General features: G+C 46.0%; 1 protein-coding gene across 3 annotated transcripts in view; it reads right to left on the reverse strand.

The window, feature by feature from the left end:
- Positions 1-17,366: 17,366 nt before the first annotated feature.
- thoc5 (THO complex subunit 5) overlaps positions 17,367-21,214 on the reverse strand; it is a 78,566-nt gene continuing 74,718 nt past the window's right edge. For all 3 annotated transcript variants that reach the window (XM_075686289.1, XM_075686287.1, XM_075686288.1), the window contains 2 exons: positions 19,386-19,570; positions 17,367-17,488 (listed from right to left, as the gene is read on the reverse strand). In XM_075686289.1, the coding sequence (XP_075542404.1) occupies positions 17,422-17,488; positions 19,386-19,570 (252 nt within the window). In that variant the 3' untranslated portion in view covers positions 17,367-17,421. The remainder of the gene's footprint in view (positions 17,489-19,385; positions 19,571-21,214) is intronic.

Below are 21,214 nucleotides of genomic sequence, written 5' to 3' on the forward strand. Positions count from 1 at the left end.
TCAAGAATCTGGATCTCACGCAGAATCAACTGTTCTTCATCTCATTCGCAATGGTTTGTACACTGACGCCGGTTGTTAAATATTTAAATACGAAATAATATCCCACGGTCAACGTAAAAGTGGCTTCCTTATACACCACGAATTACGATTCTGGAACTGTATTCGCAAAGCTGTTGCGAATACAGTTGAATCAGCTGAATAAGTGCTCGTCGCCATTGGTCGATCGCCTTTGTAAATGATATGTGCAGCATCAGGGTTCGGTAGAATATTCTCTTACGAACAATTCCAGCCTGATATGTTTGTTGATGAATGCGGACACTGACTCGCACTGTTGGATCGCTTCGGCTGATGTCGAGAGTGGTAACGCGAGATCCTGTGTGTGGGCTATTACTTCCACAGACGTGGTGCGAAAGCGTGCCGACCCAGCTGCGAGACATCGTCAATCTTGTGACGTCACAGCCGGATCCGCAATACAGGTGAGGCACCTGGCATCTTCTCACCACTGAAGTGTGTTTGTAAGCTGCCACATGTATTGAATTTCTACTGGAACATTTATTTCACGTTCTCAGCTAAATATGGGGCGCAGCATATATGAACGAGTGTGCAATGGTCTCTGCGACATTGAGCACCTCAATTTCCAGCGCCTGAATATGTACCCACTGTATATTCAGCGAAACGCTGTTATTGCCCACTAGTGTGAGCTCCCTGTTACGCCACCGCTGCGGTGGCGACACGTAGGCGATTATGCTCTTGCTCATGCGTAGTGATTCATTCCCAGCTTTGTGTTCACCAGGTCTTCCACGACAAGCTAGTGAAACTTGAGAGAATCGTCGCGGAGTTCTGTTGTAGATGCACTTAATCATGGTAGTGGAAGAGAGGGGAATTTTCTCGACGCGCGACTTTGTAGGCAAATTTAACAGCATGACTTCGATGTAATTCCAACCTCTTTTTTTAAAGCCACTTGAAAGTCATAATTATTTACCCAACTAGACAGGGAATTCTGTCAAAATGTTTAGCTTCAACTTTAGAAGTAGCATGTCTTAAGTTTGGGCGTCCCATACTACCAAATCTTCCCACTCGTTTGGTGTACCAAAACACGCGAACTCCGCTCCTGTTCTTTGTATGGCGCTGCCTCGTGACAGCGGTTGGTTAGCCCCCTCATTGAAAAGCGTCTACTCGACGCTTGAAAACCCCGCACCTACTTCGAAAGGTGTGTGTGTGAGTGCGTGCGTGTAACACGAGGGAATAAAAGTTAACCCACACTAGGGAACAGGAACGAAAAAAAAAATGACAAGCTGTCCCACGCTCAGACAAACAAGCGCTATACTGTGCAATGTAGTGCTTGAGGCGTACGACCAGGGCAAATGTGTGACGATGCTGTCGAGGCGTACACACGGCGCCCTCCACAAGGACCTTGTACGTAACGCCACTGAGGCTTCCGACGACTACATACACGGCCCAAAATACCCGCTTAGCAGTTTCGCGGACAGTCCTAGGCGGCAGATCGGGGAAGGGGGTTCCATATCCACGCTCAGTCGCCAGGTTGATAGGACGCGGTTCGGTGGCGCACGTCGTAGGGGCGAGAATCTGCATTTCGTTGGTGGTTGATGTACACCCGGGCCTTTTGACGGGCTTCGTCGGCGTTTCGAATAAGTTGCTCGGCATAATGTTCAAGTTCCTCGTCCTTGTCAAGAAAGCATAGCGTCCAGCATAGTTTGTACAGTGCACCGGAACGGCGCAAAGCAAGTTGTTTCCTGCATAAGCGTTATTGTACGCAAACGTGACACAGGGGAGGATTTCGCCCTATAGGTTCTTTGTTGTACGTCTACAGTGATCGCGTGTCGGCAAACAACTTACAATTTAAACTCTCTGTTAGCCCATTAGTCTACGGACGGTAGGCGGTTTTCTTGCGCTGATTGGTACAACGCGGTTTGAAAGCGTCCTCCATAATCTGCGCTGTATAAATGCCGATCCTGTATCTGTGACGTGTGACTGGGCGACGAGCCTCGGATCGACGTGGTGCACGAAGAACTGGATTACTTCGGAAGCCGTGCCACAGGGAAGCGCCCTTGTCTCGGCATGACGAATCGAGGAGTCCGTTGCGACTGAAATCCATTTGTTTTCTGTGGATGACCAGTGGAATGGCTTCAAAATGCGCACTTGGCATTTGTATACGGCTATGCGTACAATGCGGATACTTTTACGAACGCTGTTTTTCTCTCTTGCAGGGTGGAAACAGCACTCGCCCACTTTGACAAGTTTGGAAAGTACTTCGCGTGCAACGACAACCTCGCCATTTACCAAGACAAGAAGTGCAGCATCATATGAGTTCTCACTTGTTCACCTACTGCACATATTGTCAGACTGAAAAAGGGATAACGGTAAAGTTGCGGATAAAAGCGAAAATAATCATAATAATCAAATACGTTTTGTCCTCGAAACAACCAGAACCTTGCAATCTTGATGTTGTTTGTTCCGTTGGTAGTCGTAATATCTCGCTGACACGGGCGTTATGACAAAAATAAAACCGTTCTGATTCGCACCGACGTGAATCTCTAGCTACAAATGGTTTATCTACTTTTGGTTTTTTCATGTGAACTTGCAGTTATGAATCTTTCAAAAAATGGTTACACTTGGCCGAGTCGACCACAATAAACTGTAAAAAAATAAAAAGAAATTAGGGGCCTTTTTTGACACACAGGCGATCCGAAGATTCTACAGCGTCTCGGGGAATTTCGGTGTAATAGCCAAATTTGCTATTATTTGTTTCTTTTGTTTCTCGGCCAGGTCATATATTCATACTTTCCTAGTCACGACATCATACATTGCATAAGCCACGTATTTTGCCTCATCTCAAATAATTTTTTATTACAGGATGAAATAAAGGAACGTGGTGAAAAACAACCTCAGCTTCGAGGTATGGAGTTGTATTGCCATGGTATATAAAAATAGCGTTGGAGCCCCCCCCCCTCCCCGAATAGTGTATAGGATACAATTTTGTATCACTTTCATTTTCAGTTTATTGTATACAAGAAGGTTACAAATATGGATTATATATACATACAGATTGAGGTCACAGAGTCAACAAAGTGTAGAGGGCACCTCCCGTTAGTGCTAACTAGAAAGCATAAATGCATGCAGCAACTATTCATGACTATAAAAAATCAAGCAGCGTACTGTTGATGTCACTAGCCAACACACACAATACAGAATATATGGTATTGCACAGAAAATCGACAAAAAACAGTAACATATGGCATATTAGATCGAGTGCAAAAATTTACGGAGGTTTGATTTAAATCTGTAAAACTAATATGGTAGCTAAAGGACCCTTCACCAGGCCACAGCAAATTTCTCGTGACACGCTGGAAGTTCTCGCGTGCTCTCTGAGGAGTGTACCACCACAAGAAATTTCGAAATTAGTTCATTAATAGCAGATGTAGAAATATTTGAAGGGCCGCGAACCTATGACTTCAGAAGGCGAGCGTCGCCATCAGCATAGACAATGTCTCCACCTGCCCCGTCTAGCCTCTGCAAGCCAAATTCCTTCCCTGTGTTCTGCCATACCAGAGCCGGAGGATCGCGTGGCGAAATCGTCACGGGCCCCGACTTTTTTTTTTCTTTTCTTTTTCTCGCATTTTTGTTGTGTGGCGCACTTCATGTGATGTTATCGCGCGCGAGCTGTTGCTGTTTTCTCGTTTCGCGCAGCTGATGATTTTGCGCACTCTGCGCGAGAACACGCGATTACCGGTGCAAGTCAGTGTTACAATGACGAGAAATGAGGCATGTCTGATAGGATGAAAGAGCACAATCGCGGCGCTGGAACACGGTAGAAAACGACGTGGCTTCGTTCTCTGGGCGCGCGACTGCACGACGTGGCAACAAGCAGACAAAACGGATGTACATCTCTCTCGCTACAGTAAGGAGTAAAACAAAATCACAAAGACATACAGTTTGTATGTTGTATTATTTCTCTAAATCGTCTATTTTAGCGACAGCTTAAACACATAGCTAATGTTGCTTGAAATAATTCTCGAAGTCACGTGTCAGAATGAGTGACGTCACAGCACACATGTAGGTAGGCTTACTAGCGCGAGATACGTCCTCTTTCCTCCTAGGAGCGCAGCGGCCGCGAGGAGAACGGCAAACGGCGTTCGGTTTGAGATTTCAGCTCCTTCCGCGATACGTATCGATGCAATACTTTGCAGACACGATCGTTAGCGCGCATTGTATGCACGGCGCTTGTCAACTCAAAATGGCGAGGCATGGTGAGGGGCCTTTAGCTCGGAGGCTCCTATATAAATACACGTGAAAGGAGAATCGTTTTTCTCGGTATTCACTGCACCAAATTTGGTGAGGTTTGTTGCGTTTAAAAGAACGATGAAATAAAGTGGTTGGTAGCGGTTTTTTTATTTAGGCCGTCATGCTTTTAATAAAAAATTTCAAAAATAGGAAATTCTCAGAAAGGAAACTATCAACATTACAACTCTGTAACTCAGCAATGAAAATTGATACCAAAATTCTGTGAATTGCAACTAATTGATGTATCTTACTTTACTCTATTACTCATATATACCACTAATATGGGAGTAGGACTTTTGCAATACCTTTGTAAACAATGCAACAAATTCACGTAAGATATAAGTTGATATAGCAAACTTGTCCGCTTTAAATGCTCTAACGGGTACAGCTTACAGAACTGCGATATCTATTCTTGGTGCAAAGCTAATAATTTGTAAACTTCTTGTTCTATTTTTAGTAAAACTTACTTAAAGATTCCTTTTCAAATATTTCGGCTTTAAATCAAAATTCCGCTTCTAACAGTCACTATTAACTTTTTGTCTCAAATGCAACAACAAATTTTATTAAAATCGGCGAAGTGGTTATTTCAGATAAGTGTTTCTGTGTTTTACATGTATTTCAATAGGCGGCGCGTGAGTTGGCCCGAGCTAAAGTCCCTTGATAATTTGAAGATACCGCCACTCTTTGAACTCTGTCGCCGCTGCGCGACCTCCTCGCCCCTTGCGCGTCCTCAACCCCCCTCAACCCCCCACCCTCCCCCCGCCCACCCCCCGCGGGAAGCGGTCTTGCGCCCGTTTTTCTGCACGACGATTGATCTCCCTGCCGTTGCTCTCGGAAACACGCGGGTATTGTGTTTTGCTTGTGTTTTTCTTTTTCGTCCGCGCCATTTTTCTCCTAAGCTCGGCTGGCTCGGCGCTTTAGCTCGGCGTAGCGAACGTTATACGCTGTGTTTCCTGATCTCTGTGCTAGCGCTATGCCATGCTGTTGTGCATGACATAGCGCTAGGAGCCTGAAGATGGTTATGCCGTTTTTATGATACCACAAGGAAAGCGTGACGGCTTGCTCAGGAAGCAGTGACTGCAGAACATTGGCCGAAAAAACTTTGTTCCAACAAAGAACAGTGTTGCTTTAGAGGTGAGGCGTCTTTCTTATTGCTCGTATAAAAGCATCCCCTAATGCCACATTTTTAAAAAAAATTATTCCGGCCTGCTCACCAGCGTTTTTGCTGTCGCAATTTGTACGTTGTAGTATGCTTAGCATTCTGCTGGGTCTGCATCACCTCGCACATCGCTAACTGTTGTTAGTCAGTCGGAAATGCAGCACTATGGATTCTGCTTTCCGCTGCAAACATTTATGCGTGAAGATACAGCCTCTCGATCGAACTTTTCGTCTGTTTTACCGAAAACTTCAATAGCGGCTTGTAGAGGAGCTATTATTTTCAGCTTGCGTTGATTTGTGCGTCACTCATACAATGACTTAAGGCCCTGACAAAATTAGTGGCAAGTATACCCGTGGTATTGCAGGTGATGAGCGCTAGCTAGTCGACATTGCGTTTTTTTTTTCAAATTTTAACGCGAAAGCTGTAGGCCTCCGTTTCAAGGTCGCGTTGTGAACAGAAAATATGACGTGACCCAGCAAGCCTAGAAGCGGCCTAAAGGATGTCCAGCCGTGTTAAGAAATTAATGATTAGCCTAGTTAATTAATGATTCGTTAGTGATTAAATTAAGGCGTATTAGGGAGGATTAAGGTTGATTAGGGTGTATTAATAATTAGGTATATCAAGGATTAAGGTGTATTAAGGAGGATTCGATCGGGTGGATTAACGTCGCTGAATAAAGATTAAGGTGGATTAGGGTGGAATAAAATTGAGTAGGGGGATTAAGGTGAATTAGGGTTAATGAATGGGTATTAAGACCAATCAGGGTGAATTAAGGAGGATTAGGGCAGATTAAGGGATTAAGGTGTACAAAGGAGGATTGAGGTCATGAACAAGGATTTCTCAAATTTTTCAACGCCACTGGGGCGCGCAACTGGCCCAAAATAACGCGCCTCCACAGAATCCTGCGGTACGTCCGCGGGAGCCCAGGAGAAAAAGCGTGCCATGCGCAGACGGCGGGTGAGGAGAATCGAGGAGGAAAGCGCCGCGGGCAGGAGAGTGTCGCTACTTTCAAATCATCAAGGGGCTTTAACCCGAGCTATAGAGCTTCCCTTTAATAAGCGGAACAGCGGGATCGCAATGAGCATGCGCAGAACGCTAAACGACCCATGGCGTACGCACGCTGTGTAGTTTGCGTAAAACATGTCGGTGGTCCCGGCCGCCGCTTGGAACTGAATTTGGCGTTGGTTTTGTGGAATTCACTTCGTTCGTCGCAAGTGACTGTGTAAACTACTTTCGCTTAGTCTCAGGCCTCTTCGACGAAATAGCATTATGGATAACCTTGCAGAGTTACCAAGATCGCTTCCCGTTTCGTACACGTCGGGACCTAGTGAGAGAAATGTGCGCGATGATAGCGCCACCTTCGGCTAAGTAGGGACATAGGCGAGTCGGCATATGGCCTCTGAGATTGGGAGATGTCAGAGACCATTGGTCGACAGCTTGTACAGCTTGTACCAATGATTTTTAGTTGGCTTGTACTGACTTCGCCGCGGATCGGCAGACATGGAAAATACAAATGCAACGCGCTCCCTGCTGCCATTGCACTGCCTCTGGCAGTTTTTCGGACGGATACGCAGCGCTAGGAGAATAGACTTACGTGCACTACGTATGCAAAAATTGAAAGCGTAATGGAATATCGTCCCGCACGTAAGCTCGCTATCACGCTATAGCAGAAGAAGAAAAACGCTTTCTGCAAAGTTTGCGGAAGGATAACGCCATTTCCCTTAACCCCAATATTACGCTGACGCTAAACTAAAACTGCCTAGTTCTCACTAAAGCTCGCGTATGGACAGACAAGTTTTATTTGCGAGCAGGCAACGAAGAGATCTTATTTTTACTTACCACCATGCAGCGACAACAGCATCTTCAAACTCAGGCCGCGAGCCAGTTCTTCCATCAGGCCACACATCAGACAAAATGTATAAATTGAGCTCTGGGTGCTTGCAGTCGTACTCTTGATGTAGACCGCATCCCGGCTTAAACATCGAAATTAAATGTTTCCTTATGCTTTTATACGTTCGCCTGCACTTCTATATATATATATATATATATATATATATATATATATATACATATATATATATATATATATATATATATATATTGTAAGCACTACGAACCTTCTGTTTTAATATGTACCTATACATAGCCATCATCCTCCCTGATTTTCTTCGAGCATGGGCTGGTGTGTCACCCTTTAGAATAACAGCGCTTAAAGTAGAGCAATAAAAAAAACGATTAAAAGAAGATGAGGTGCGCCACTAACCTGTCAGCTCCTCCATCGCCTAGCGCGCGCACATCTCCGCCACCCACCTTGCGCGCTCGTGAGAAAACGGCGTGCACCCTCGCAGCCTTCCTCCTCGGCTCAACCCTCGCAAGCACCCACAGCATACGACGCGTGACCGTGGTGTTATCGCACCTAGACTTTATACGGAACACCACGGTGGCGGAAATTCGCCTGGAGTGTCCTTATAATCAGCATCGCAATAAAATAGTGCTATAACAAAACTGTTTAAGGCTATTAGCGTAGCTCAGGACGAGCAAAAAAGGAAAGAGGTAGGGGTAATCCTTTCCTTTTTTGCTCGTCCTGAGCTGCGCTAATAGCCTTAAACAGTTATGAAATACCAACTCGCCCAAACTGCCACGCTTTTGCTATAACAAAGATAATAAAAACGTAGCGTGTATTTCCGTGTTCGTAAAATCTGAATATTGTCCTTACCCAAAATAATCTTTAGTGCGACTTCATGGGTAGGCGACCAAAGTCAGCTAGTTGACTCTCATCCTCTGAAAACGGCCTAAATGCTCTATGTAACAGAAGCATACGCCCATGACGGAAGCAAGGTCGATTCAAGTAGGCCGCGAAGCTTCGGGCGAACAGCGGTTCAGTACAGATTGTCACAGACATCAGCAAGGGGGGTTATGGGAGCAGCGATTGAAGCGCGACCATGTTTGGAGGGAACAAACATTGGGAAAGAAAAACGCGTTTTTTTAATTCAAGCGAGACACAGTTAGATTCATTCAACGAAAATAAAATTCCTAGTCAATTTTATATATTCGTTAAGAGTTAAGAAAATACTAGTTTATTTAATTTATTATTATTAATAAATGCATTTCTTTTCAGCGCCCATCGCTACAGGGGGCGTTGACGCCACTATCACTCGCAATGCAATGCACGTCTTGAAATGGGCAGAAAGGCGCACTCGTATAGTTCACCTGTTGAAATACGCCCCCCTCACAGTTTGTGCTTTCTTGCTTGTCGAAGTTTGTCTGAATTTGGTGACCCGGGTAGCTTCATCGCTTCTTAACGTGTTCAGTCAAAAGTAGCGAGTTACGACCGCCAGATAATTGTGTAGTTTTCGCGCGACTGCGCTGGTCGACGTGCTTGGCATCCGACGATAGGACCAGCGCTCTACACCTAAAGCTTTCGTCGGCCTCCAAAGAAAGTATGTTCTGGGCAGGGATGCGATTTCGACAACCGTACGGCTGGCCTTTTCCTGCATCGCTTTCCGCGCTGAAAGCTCGAAACGCCCATCAAGTCGAATGGCGGGGCATTTGAATATATAGCTCCAAAGGCAGGACAACAAAACAAATCTCGCGCCTTCGAAAACAAAATGACGACACTTCTGCTTTTAACGGACATGGCGTCCCATTATTTTTTCTTCCGCCGGAAGTGTTCCCACCACATACAGATGGCGCTAAGCCCCATGAACCGCTAGAGTTACTGTATGTGCTACCCTACCTACGGTAGCATATACAGTAACTCTATGAACCGCCGATGGACCGCCATGTTTTGAACGTATGGGCTCATATGGAAGCTTCGCTACCAGGTATATTTACCTTGACGGAAGCACGAAATTTTTTTTTAAAAGGTCGCGGCTTTGTCCCGAGTCTAGTTTGGCCTCACCATAACCTAGCAGATTTCTTAGTTACGGCTCGCACAAGCTAAGTCGAGGCCATGCAGTTAAGTTGTTCAAGAGGGAAAAATAAAACTGAACGGATCCCGGGTACCGAGCGCACGAAAGCCACGAGGGGCCGCATATAAAATGGGGCGTGGGAGCGGAGAGCGCTTACTGCGCGCGCACACACACGCGCACACACAACACTAAACGTAGATATGCGATGCACTGGGGAGCTCAGCCGACGGCCACATCGATGTACAGATAATAACCTCTTGATATTGGGCGCCGTCTGATCTCGGGGACCAAGCACAGATACACGCTGAGGCCGGAATTCCGAAGCCGCCGTGCAAAACGAATGCACGCACGCGCAGGTAGTTAAATTTAAGAAAAAAAAATAATTTTCGGCTGCTGCAGCAAAGATTGCACCTACGTTCCTATATCTGTAATAATGTGTAGCGTTAAAATTAAATTAAACTGTGGGCTTTTAACTTCCCGGAAATGGATAATTGTTCGTCAGGAACTCCATAGTGAAGACCTCCGGATGAATTTTGACCACGCGGGTTTCTTTGACGTACACCGAAAGCACGGTAGGCGAGTGTTTTTTTGCAAATATTCTGCTGCATGTACATCGCTCACTCTCTCCTGCGATTTTCAAGGCCTCTTCCAATTTGCCGCTTCTGTTTTGTCATAGGTCCGTGCGACAGCCCGTAGATGCCAGCCATTGCGGGATTGTTCGTGACTACATAAGTAAATCCCGAGCGAAAGCTCACGCACGCACGCGCATGCTCCTCCTACCTTCCAGCAAACGGAGAAAAGGAAGTGAAACACGACGTGTCCTCCCGGCGGCTATACGGTGTGTCGCTGTGCATACATTACTTCAATGCTAATCGCACTAACGACGACATTCACCGGGACGTGGCTTCTGCGGGAGCTCTTTGAGTGCGACGAGTTTGGTAATTAAGGTTTCATTGTGCACTTTTTCCTATTCGTTTGGGGGCGGAGTTCGTTTTGGAAACTTGTAGTGCACGCTCAGAAGCACCCAATGATCCCTAGTCTACCTCTACCACGTGACCACCTTCTCAAACATCAAACACGAGCGTTACAACGAAAACAGACGTTCAGTATCGTAGCAGTCAGTAACGATGTCCGATAACTACATAATTAACAAAATTGTCCCCACTTTGCACGCTTTGTGCACTTTGTGAACGCCCTGCACCCTAAACGTGACGTAATATTCTTGCGGTTGTTCTTTTTCCGGGCTCCGAAGACGCTGGAAACGAAAGCTGGAAATATCTTGCGTTACCCTCCGAACTACCCGACCTTAAGCCATTCTCACCAACGTTTCAGTTTTCCATCGAACGCTTTTGTTCTTCTATGTACGTTTAGGTTTTCTATCTTGTGCCATTTTTCGGGCAGCCTTCGTTGCGAGTGTTGGGTCTGTTGTTAGCCGACAGAGGGCGCATCACGCAGCTGGTGCAATCAAAGCTTTAGTTAATACAATCAGGCACGCAATCCATGGGCGACCCGTCTGGGCAACACCAAGGACCAAAAAAGGCGGCACTGTCTCGAAATAGACAAAAAATGGAAAACAATGCAGCAAAAAAAAAAGAAAAAGTCGCACGCTTGTGCAAGAAAACAAAGATGAAAGCCTTGAAACCACTGGCTCTCAGTAATGCGCGACAAAAACTAAAGTGAGCGTCAGGAAAACGTTGTTGATGATGAGAGTGCAATACGGGAGAGCATGCTTATTCGCCGCCGATTAACATGAGGAACGAGCGATACCGCTGGGCTGCTCCTGCTAATGTCGTTTCTCCACAGAAAGCCTATGCTTGTGAAAAAGCCAACTTCGAAGGAGTGCTGCCAAACTATTTCGACATGTGATTTAAAAGCCGAAGTTCCCGTATGATTTAGCTTCAAAGCGGTCGCTTTACAGCAAATGCTAGATTAGGTTTGCGAAACGACCTGCCTCTGCCCCGGTTTCCACGCCGTATTTCACCCATACAGGTAGCGAACGATATGTGCAGCTTCCGGCGTGCAAGCTTCAGAGCCGTTCGACTTCCCTTGACAACTAGCTATAAGACCGCGCGAATCACGATGACGCTACATTGAAGGCCGTTGTTTTAGCATTCGAAAGTGCAGTTCAGCGCTGCAAACAGAGCCGGGCTCAATTGTTCGGACAACTTAGCACTGCTCGTAATCATCGAGTGCCTATATTTGCACTGCAACAATCTTCTAGCATACTACTGAGAACGCAGCGTAAAAAAAAAAAAAAAAAATGACAAGGACAAAGTCAAGTGACGCAGCTAAATAGCGACAATAGTGGCGAACCATTTATTGTTCTTCACTTGAGCTTCAAGTAACTGAAAACCACGTGGGTAGCGACAGCCGCTACGGCTAACTGCATCGTTTCTTCCTAATAGCTGATCATCCTCGACGCTGCACCTTTTCCCCCTTCAATAGCCCAGTCGCTCCGGTGGGAATCTTGGTTGCGTTGAGCGGCGAACTTGCACTGGGCCCGCTTCAGACGCACTCGTGTCTCGAGTCTCCGCGGCTGACATGGGGAGTCGCTGAACCGTAGTGCGTCGTTGCACTTGCCTCTACAACTTCCACGGCCGACGGTGCTTCCGCTAAACTGCAGCAGGCGCTCTACCGGAGCTCTGCCATTTATTTATTTGATTTGCGAGACCCTAAAAGTACATAGTTGTATATTGCAGAGGGGAGGGGCGAGAATACATTGCAAAAGTAAAAAAAAATACAGGATTAGTTCTAGAAATTCACGATGCAGGGAACAAAAGAAGATATTGAAAAAAGAAACTAGTAATATATTTGCATAACAACCGGGAAAAAAACACTCACGTAATATGAAGTAATTAAGTACACAAAGAGTACACTTTACCAAGCAATGTCCACGAATAAGTACGCAATTGTACCATTTGCTACCGTACATTATTTCGCGTTAACTAGTGCATTCTTAAAACAAGTCGGGTCACTGATGCTTACTAATAATGTAGGTAAAAAAATTAAAATATGGGGTTTTACGTGCCAAAACGACGATCTCATTATAAGGCACACCGTAGTGGGGACTCCAGAAATTTGGACCACCTGAGGTACTTTAACGCGCTCCTAAATCAAAGTACACGGGTGTTTTCACATCTCGCCCCCGTCGGAATGCGGCCACGATGGCCGGGATTCGATAATGTTGGTAGGTTATTCCAGTCGACGGAAGTCCTAGGAAGAAAGGATTGTGAGCATGCGATGGTGTTATGACAAGGTACGTTGACTTTATGTACGTGATCCCGACAAGCTGAATAAGGCGCAAGGTGGATTCAAAGGGCGCTAAGAGATGCGTTGTGGTAGTATATTTCATAAAAAAAGGGAAATGCGTGATTCCTTTCTGTGAACAGATGATAATGAGATTTTAAGGGTACTCTTCATTAATGTAACAGTAGCAGTGCGATATGGTAGTTAGCTAGGATGAAATGAACAGAGCGATTTTTTACTAATTCGATTTCGTTAATTGGTGTGGTCTGATGAGGATCCCAAACGGATGAGGCATACTTCAATGGGGGGCGGACGTAAGTTGTGGACAACAGGCGCTACGGCGATGGCTGGCTCAATAACGAGGGAACTATGCTTCCTTTCCTTCTCGTAAAATGGAACTGGGGAGCAGGTCATATGCGTGTCCTTCAGGAACAGCGCGTGAAAAAAGGCCTGAATTCTTTAATTCCGCATGATGGGCACAAACGATTACAATATTGTACGTGGCCAGGAAGATATCGCCATATATCCTAAATGGTTGCGAAACATTAGTTAATCGCAATGTTTTCGGCGCAGCCTATGTTCATCAGAGGGTTGGAAGTGATTGCAACAGGAAAAAGGAAATCGCCGGAGTCGTCATTTGTTGTTTTGGGTTGGTGCAATAGTCAATCAAAACTGTCAGTTTTTATCTTTTGTCAATGTCGACTGCCGAGGCACTTCAGGCAGTTATTGTGGTACCGTTCACCGCGATATATAGCTGTCGTCCTCTTATTTATCAGTATGATAGTTCCGTATAAGAATCGTAAAAGAAAAGCTAATGTTAAACGGCGGAGCTGTTCAAAGTCGGTGAGCCTTCGCCGCTCGGTGTCACGCAGGGGGGGGGGGGGGGGGGGGGCAGGTTCCTGAGCTCACCGAGGGGAGGAGCGCTAAAGCCCCTTAAAAATAGCTAAACTCTCCTCCCAATGCTGTTGCATTTTTAAATTATGAGGTTTTACTCGCCAAAACCGCTCTCTGATTATGAAGCACGCCGTAGTGGAGGACTCAGAAAATTTCGACCACCTGGGGTTCTTTTAACGCGCACCTAAATCTAAGTATACGGGTGTTTCACCATTTCGCCACCATCGAAATGCGGCCGCCGTGGCCAGGATTCGATCCCACGACTTCGTGCTTAGCAGCCCAACACCATTGCCGCTGAGCAACCACGGCGGGTTGCTGTTGCATTGACAATCACGTTTGTTATCATGCCCCAAACCAGAAGCGCACCTGTTCGCTAGCAACAATATAAACGTGTGCGTTGCAAGCATTTTCGCAGGAAATTCACACCGAGATTAATTCAACAGCCTATTGTAGGCGAATTCAGCGCACCAGCAATCGTTATTACAACACACAGGGCAATGCGATTAAATTAAAAGAATAACGTTTAACACGACGCAAAATGATAAGCGAATTTAGTAACATTGTCCGCATTCTCATGAACTCGCAATGAGCTTTAAGTAGACACAGCCGTTTAAGTACAAAGGAACGCACAGTAGCTCACAGAGCACAGTATGCTGGTAGAAACGAAGTCATTTACGGCCGATGCTGTGAATCCACTTCTTTCTACGCGCGGTGTCATTTTCGCTTCGAGGGATGGCAAACAGCGTGAAGCCATTTTCACGCCGACTGATGCACTGAAGCACGCAGCCCCCGGGCATAGAAAAAGACATAAAAGGCAGACCTTCGAAAGTTGCAGAGTTTACCCCTCGCACCCCGACGGAGCTTGACTCTCACAACAGAGGGAGGCGGCCTGCGAATGGCGCGATGAAAATGAAAACACAAGCGAAGCGTCGTTTCACGCACGCTTCCCGGGCGACGGCCCGAGGGGCCAATCATCGCTCAGGAAAGCGCCGATTCAAGAGGCGGGAGAGGAGGGCGTGCGAGTGCCTTCGGCGCGCCGGCAGAGTTCACAGAATGTCGGTACTTTCAAATTATCAAGGGATTTCAAGGAGCGGGGCCCCGCCGGGACGGGACCGGACCAACGAGAGTGCGCGCTGGGGGAGAAGGGTATAGGAGCGGGTGTTACGCCGGCGTGCGCCCCTTTCGCCCCATGAATTCCGCTCGGCGCGAGCTTGTGCGAGAGCGGCAGCGCCGACGTCGTGCAAATCCCGAGCTTCGAGAGCGAGAAGCGCAAGCAAAGTGCCAGCAGAAGGAAGCCGCTACCACCGAGGATCGAGAACGGGAAGCGCAAGCCAACCGCCAGTGGAAGCAAGCCAACCCCCACGTTCGAGAGAAGGCAACCCAAGCCAAGCTAACCCCCAACTTCGAGAGTAGGAGGCCGAGTAGAGACGTCGACGCAGAGAAATTCTTCTATCGGAGGGTGCCAATGGATGGTTCGAGAATTTCTTGACCATGAGTGCGGCCACAGCTGCAAGGTGTGTGACAGACTATGGTTTGATCACAACCTCACACAACTGAAGGGTGTGCACAATACGGAACTGAAGCTCGAATCTAGCAAAACGACGACGAGACAAAAGGCTTTCATGAAAATCGCAGTAAACACAAGTTCGAACTTGAGAAAACGACCACCAGCTTCGTTGTTCTGGCAGCTTTCACTGCATGGAACTGGCTTTACTTTTTTTTTTATACCGAGGATTTGATCCTATATATCAGACAAGGGAGCAGTTGTGCTGTCTTTGAAGATTTCACTGTTCTGTCATCGCTGTTCTTGTAATTGTCATCGGGCTAGCTTTGCCTACCACTATTATGAGTGTCCTTCACAATAGCACCACTCCACACTATATATATTTCCTTTAGCTAGATTTCTACTAGACTAATGTACTCTTGGTTAATTACAGTCGGAATCAAACAGAGGTGGTAAAGGACAGGGTTAGTTACAAGCACTTTTATTTGAAACAAGACTATCTCACTTTTATTGAAGAGTAATTTGTGCTAAAGCATTCAGAAGTTGCTTTTAAAATGTAACAAATCAGGAAGCATATCGGCACCTGTCCTCTTAAGAATACGAGTGCTGATCAGTATCCTCATGTGGTATGCACCCAGGGCATGTTCATGCTGTGTGCTTGTTTATGCGTACATCCCTGACAATAGAAGGCAATACGAATTCACCTGCTGTATTAATGGGCACGAAGACTCTAACTTGCCAAGACATCAGTTCATTCCTGCTCAGACACTGGTTACACAAAGGTACTTTCCGGTTAGGCGGGAAATACTCATAAAAATGTAACAAACCGCAGGTAAGGCCGTGCGGAACAACGTGCACGGAAGTTTGCAGTCGTGCGCACTGGGACTGCGTCCCTGTACTTCAAGCTGTCGATTCATTCGGCCTCGCTCTGCAATCTGCTAGCCTCATGATTAACCCAGAGGGCAGAGCAACCAACCCGTAACAGCATTGGTCCCAAACTTGATTTATGGACCAATACAAATGTTTAATTGCAAAGCTTTCTTTCTGAAAGACCTATATGGGTTTCTTTTGTGGTTTTGTGCTGCAGTTGGATGGATGACAATTTTCCCTATCAGCTGCTACAGATTGGGCGATGGGCCGATGCCTGCTATGTCACATACTACTCTGCCGCTTATGTTACGCCGTATGCAGCCACGTCCAGGATTGGTTGTCAGCTCGTTGAAGCTCGATGTGGTCCCACTCACGAGTTCTTAAACATTGACAGAAAGCGACCAGTGCAGGTACTACTGAGATTCCAGGATGGCCCATGGAACACTAATACTGAAGCTGCCAACTCTACAAGAACTCATCATGGGAGGGGGGGGCTAATGGGTTAATGTTTACGTGATGAATTTACTGATCAAAAATGTGTGATCAAACATGTGTCTTGCTCATCTCAAGCTCTACTTTTGTTTTTGTAATTCTTTGAGCTATCTAATTCCTGGAGCACCATAAAGATGATGCTCCTGCAAAATGTAATTGCGAAATATCTGAGATTTTAAAGCAGATTAACCCGTTGGCTTTAAGCTCCCATCATAAACTGTTCACTGTGAATTTCAATCAGCATGAACTGAATAAAGAATGTTTAAAACAAGCAAAGGAGAGACAGCGTTCTCTCAGGTAAAACATTGCGGACGTGAAAAGGACGAACAGAGTAGCTGAATATGTTTAGAAAGTTGTGAGCAACATTGATGAACATTAATGTAGCATAGCTGCACTTTGAGAGGAATTCTGGCTGAAAATCTTACTGCAGCTCAATCTGGAAAAGAAAGCATGAACTCCAGTATGTTATATGGAACATTAATGCTGGTACGTCACATACTACTGCCTCTTCGTGGTCAAGTCAAGGAAATACAGGACGACTGGAAACCTTAAAGCATAAGACATATTGTAAAATTCCATGTGTGAGCCAATGTATGACCTGCTGCACAAACCACATACAACGGTATCTGGCCGATTCAATCATTTTCCAACAGCCTAAGCAGCCATTTTTCAGACATGCCACGCATTCTATCAAATGCCATGTTGAACATGCGTCCCCTGCTTAATTAAGGAGATGTACTTTGCCAGCCACTTTAACATGCATCCTTATTGCAGAGGCTACCAAAAAGACAAACTTCGTCGAGACAGCGATGCAAAAATAATCATCTAATTTGGCATAATCGTGCATGATTTTCTGTATGGAGGCACTCCAGAGAAGTGAAACAGACATTGCTACCAAGAAAAAAAAAGGGGGGGGGGGGGGTGTTGTTACAGCGAGTGTCAAGTGTGCAGTTACTGGTAGGCAAAATCAAAAAAAAAAATCCATAAAGTTTGGTGATATTGAGTCTTTTTTATTCAGATTTTTATGAGGAATAGACATCTGCTCATGTCCTTTGTGTGAAAATGCCTGGCTTTGGAAGGAACTTGTATGGCCGACTTCTGCCTGGACCCCTGCATTGGAAAAAAAAGTAAAATAAAACACAAGTGTGAAGGGTGAGTGACGACAGCTCACATAGCAAAGTAATCATTAATCACCAGTGAAGCATACTGCATTGGTACCCTTTGTCTGAGCTCAGAGGGATACCAAATTTTTATTTGTCTTTTCACAAGACAATACAATGCAAGATAATTTTCACAATGCTATCTACTTATATGTACCGTATTTACCCAATCCTAATGCACCCTCAACTCTAAACGCGCACCCAACTTTTGTGGGTTTAAAGTAAGAAAGCAAAAGTGGACCTGAATGGAACATGTTGCTGATATATAAAAGAAAGATTTAGCGTGCCACCCATGGTCACGGTCAGAAAAAAAAACAAGACATGCAGAATTGACCTTCACAAAGGGGAAAAATTTTACAGGGAGAAACGTTAAGGGCTACTTTCCCAACTATAATGTCTGTGTGTAGAAAAAAAAACTATCATCAGCATCGGTTCCAGCTTCGTCATCTTCTCCCATAGCTGGCTCGCTGGAGCCCCTCGGCACTACCATGCAAACGCGCTCGTGCCACTGCTCCCGCGTTCGTCATTTTCATTAATTAATTAATTAACAAACACAATAACATAACCAATAATTGAGAAATACTTTAATGAACTGTCGGCATTTACCCAGTGACAAACACCAGGGCCGCACGTTTCAGCTTCGCTGGTTGACTATCTGTACGGAGTGTTTGGGCTGACAGTTTCTTTTTTAAATGAGCATTCATAATGAAAGGAGCACATAATTGTTGCCATTTGCACATCACTGTCCACGATACTATGCACGCAGGACAGTAATTCTTGACTGATCACTCTTAGCGATAGTGCTATCCCCTTCACGATGCTTGGCATCAGACTCCTCTAAGTATACGGCCGACAACGTTGCCGGTACGGTCTGCAGATGGAGAGCTTGGAACAACGCCAGAAACACAGGCAGCTTCTGTATACACCCAGGCATCCAGTGCTGAGTTGTGTGAAACCTTGCAACAGTGATAGCACTATCCCCGAAAGTTATTGACTGAGAATGCAGCGGTAGATCTACTAGCCTGGCTAGATCGCAGTCGAGCACAAAACGAACCAACAGCACTTTCACAAAAGTATGCTGTCACCATTTTTGTGATGGAATTGATGCTGCGTCTGATGGCCTCTGATGGTAGGCTGTTGCCAACACAGCAAATGTGGTTCTGGTGTTGTATCCGATTGTAACGCACAGGCAATTTGCGGACCCCTTTTCTCGGAAAAAAAAAAAAAAGGTACGCACTTGATTTGGGTAAACATGGTCGATCAATTTGGTTTTCGTACCATACTATTCATCCCAGCACTCCCATACATACCAAGTGCCCGAGCTAACTTGGAGCAAGCTTTTAAACAAACAGAAGTCTCTTGTGTGGATAAAACCAACCATATGGTTGGTTTTACCAGTGGGTTTACCAACCATATGGCCAGTAACCTCCTAACAGAAGCCTAGAGTATTTGTATTTTCACTACGTAATTGACACTGAATAATTAACAAACTTTTCAATTAATAATTTAAGTGCCACAATGTCAATACATGCTTTGTCAAGAACATTTGAGAATAGCTCTCTCAGCTGTTTGTCACAAATTACCGTTTGCATAGCTGTGTTTTTTTCTGTGCTTAAAAAAAAAAAAAAAGTTCGCAAAACTGTTATGCCGTCATGGCACAATATGTGCTCTTCAAAGAGGCTTTATTTAAACGTAAACAAGAATTGTTTTATTCGTCTGTCTTGACATATTTTCTCATTCCCTGTCGCAAAGCCCTAAGAGCAATGCAAATGCATCCATCAGCTCGACTGATAGACAGGCAAGTAAATATCCATGTGTGGCAGACGCGAGAACACGACAGCACTCGCCTTGCCGTCCGGGCAAGCACCTTGTCCCTGGAGAACTCGCGCGGTGCATCCAGGTGGTCACACAGTGACTCGAGCAATACGTCCATGGAGACCAGAAGCTGCTGGAGTTGGCAGCTCAGCAGTTGGTCCCCCGCCTGCGCCTGCTCCTGCTCCACGCAGTGCAGGTTCAGTTCGCGCTCCAGCTCCTGCACGTGAAGTCATGGCTCTGGTGCTTTTTGACATAACCAAGATAGAGGTCTCTATAGAAGAAATGGCTGGCTTTTTCGTTAATCGTGCAATGCAGCGCACAGTAATCTCGGTATGCAGCTTCAATTTGCAAAGAGTGCAGCACGTAATTGCATGTTACAGTCAAACCTTGATATAAAGAAGCCACGAAAATCGGCAATTTGCTTCATTATATATTGAAACTTTGTTTTATTGAAATTCTACCTTCTATGCAAATAAGTGCAGTTGCCAATTGATTTTTCTTATATCGAAGAAGCAGCAAAGTTTTGCAAATTATTGGGCAATCAGCAAAAGCAAATCTGAAAGAAAAAAAAGAACTGAATTTGAGTCTGCAATGAAAGATACAGTTTCATGTTGTGTCGCCAATACAGTCGCCGACCGATTTTCCGGACTCCAAAAATTCGGACATGCCCGATTATTCGGTCAGCTTCGCGGCACCGCCATTCTCCCCATAGACCATAATGTATAACAACTGCCGAAAGTTCGGACACCTTGCAACCTCTCGTCTGATTTTTCGGACACTCCTTTAGCTAACTCGGTCGAGAGCACCATGCACCGACTCTGACCGGTGCATGGTTCGACTTGCTGAACGCCATTTTTGTTTTGAACGGAGCTTCCTTGCTGCCCCACGAAGTGGCGCTACTAGAAATCCCCGCTCATCATCATCGTTTCTGCCTGGTTAGATAGAGCGGCTCTGCAGCAGTTCCGGTTTCAGCTTACTAAGCCATGTCAAGACAATCCAGCAGCTGATTTGTTTCCTCGCGCAAGACGCTGCCAGCAGGCCGCGTTTTTCGTATGTGCGACTGGTGTCGGCACGGTGGTGGGGCTTTAGTTTGCTTTGTGTGCTGTGTCGAGGTTTCGGTGATCCAACGCGGCATACGTAAACATCGCGTCAAGGGTCTAAAGGCGCCGACAGTGCCCGCGCAGACTGCGCTGGGGAATGCCGGCAAGCGGGTGCCGGGAGGCCCAAGATTTGTCGCCTTCCGATGTGCTCCCTACTGACGCGGAAAATGTTCTGCCGAGACCTGCGCAGTGGTGGCATTGCGATTCCGGACACCGTCTTATTTGACAGCTTCATAGGTGCTGACACTGCTGTATTGACATGCGCAGAACTCGACGACGGCAAGATCATTCGTTAGGTTTCTGCTGCACCGCCGGACGATGACTCAGAGTCGGAAGATGACGCACCATGTGCTACGCTGCCGTCGCATGCGGAGCGTGTACAAGCAGTGACTGTGCTTTCAGCCGCCAATAGTGACCGTACGACCCTCTCCGAGATTCAGGCTTATCTGATTGCGCGTAAACGGAACAGCGTGCAACGGCGCATTCACGATTTCTTCCAAGGCTACTGCCGAGCCCGAATAAGTGCGTGGAAATAAAGGATTTCATTTTTTTTTTCTTAATCTGCTTTTTCGGACACCTGTTTATTCGGACATTTTCGCAGTCCCCGTGAAGTCCGAATAAACGGTCGGCGACTGTATCTTAACTTTGGCAGTACAAAGCAAAGCCACCCATGCTTTCATTGCACAATGCCTCCATGGCTGATATTGTTGCCTCCAGTAGGACGTTATCATGAAAAGTGTCAATAGTGGGGAGCGAATTCT

Source organism: Dermacentor variabilis, chromosome 3 (genome assembly GCF_050947875.1).
Source record: "Dermacentor variabilis isolate Ectoservices chromosome 3, ASM5094787v1, whole genome shotgun sequence".
NCBI classification, from domain to species: domain Eukaryota; kingdom Metazoa; phylum Arthropoda; class Arachnida; order Ixodida; family Ixodidae; genus Dermacentor; species Dermacentor variabilis.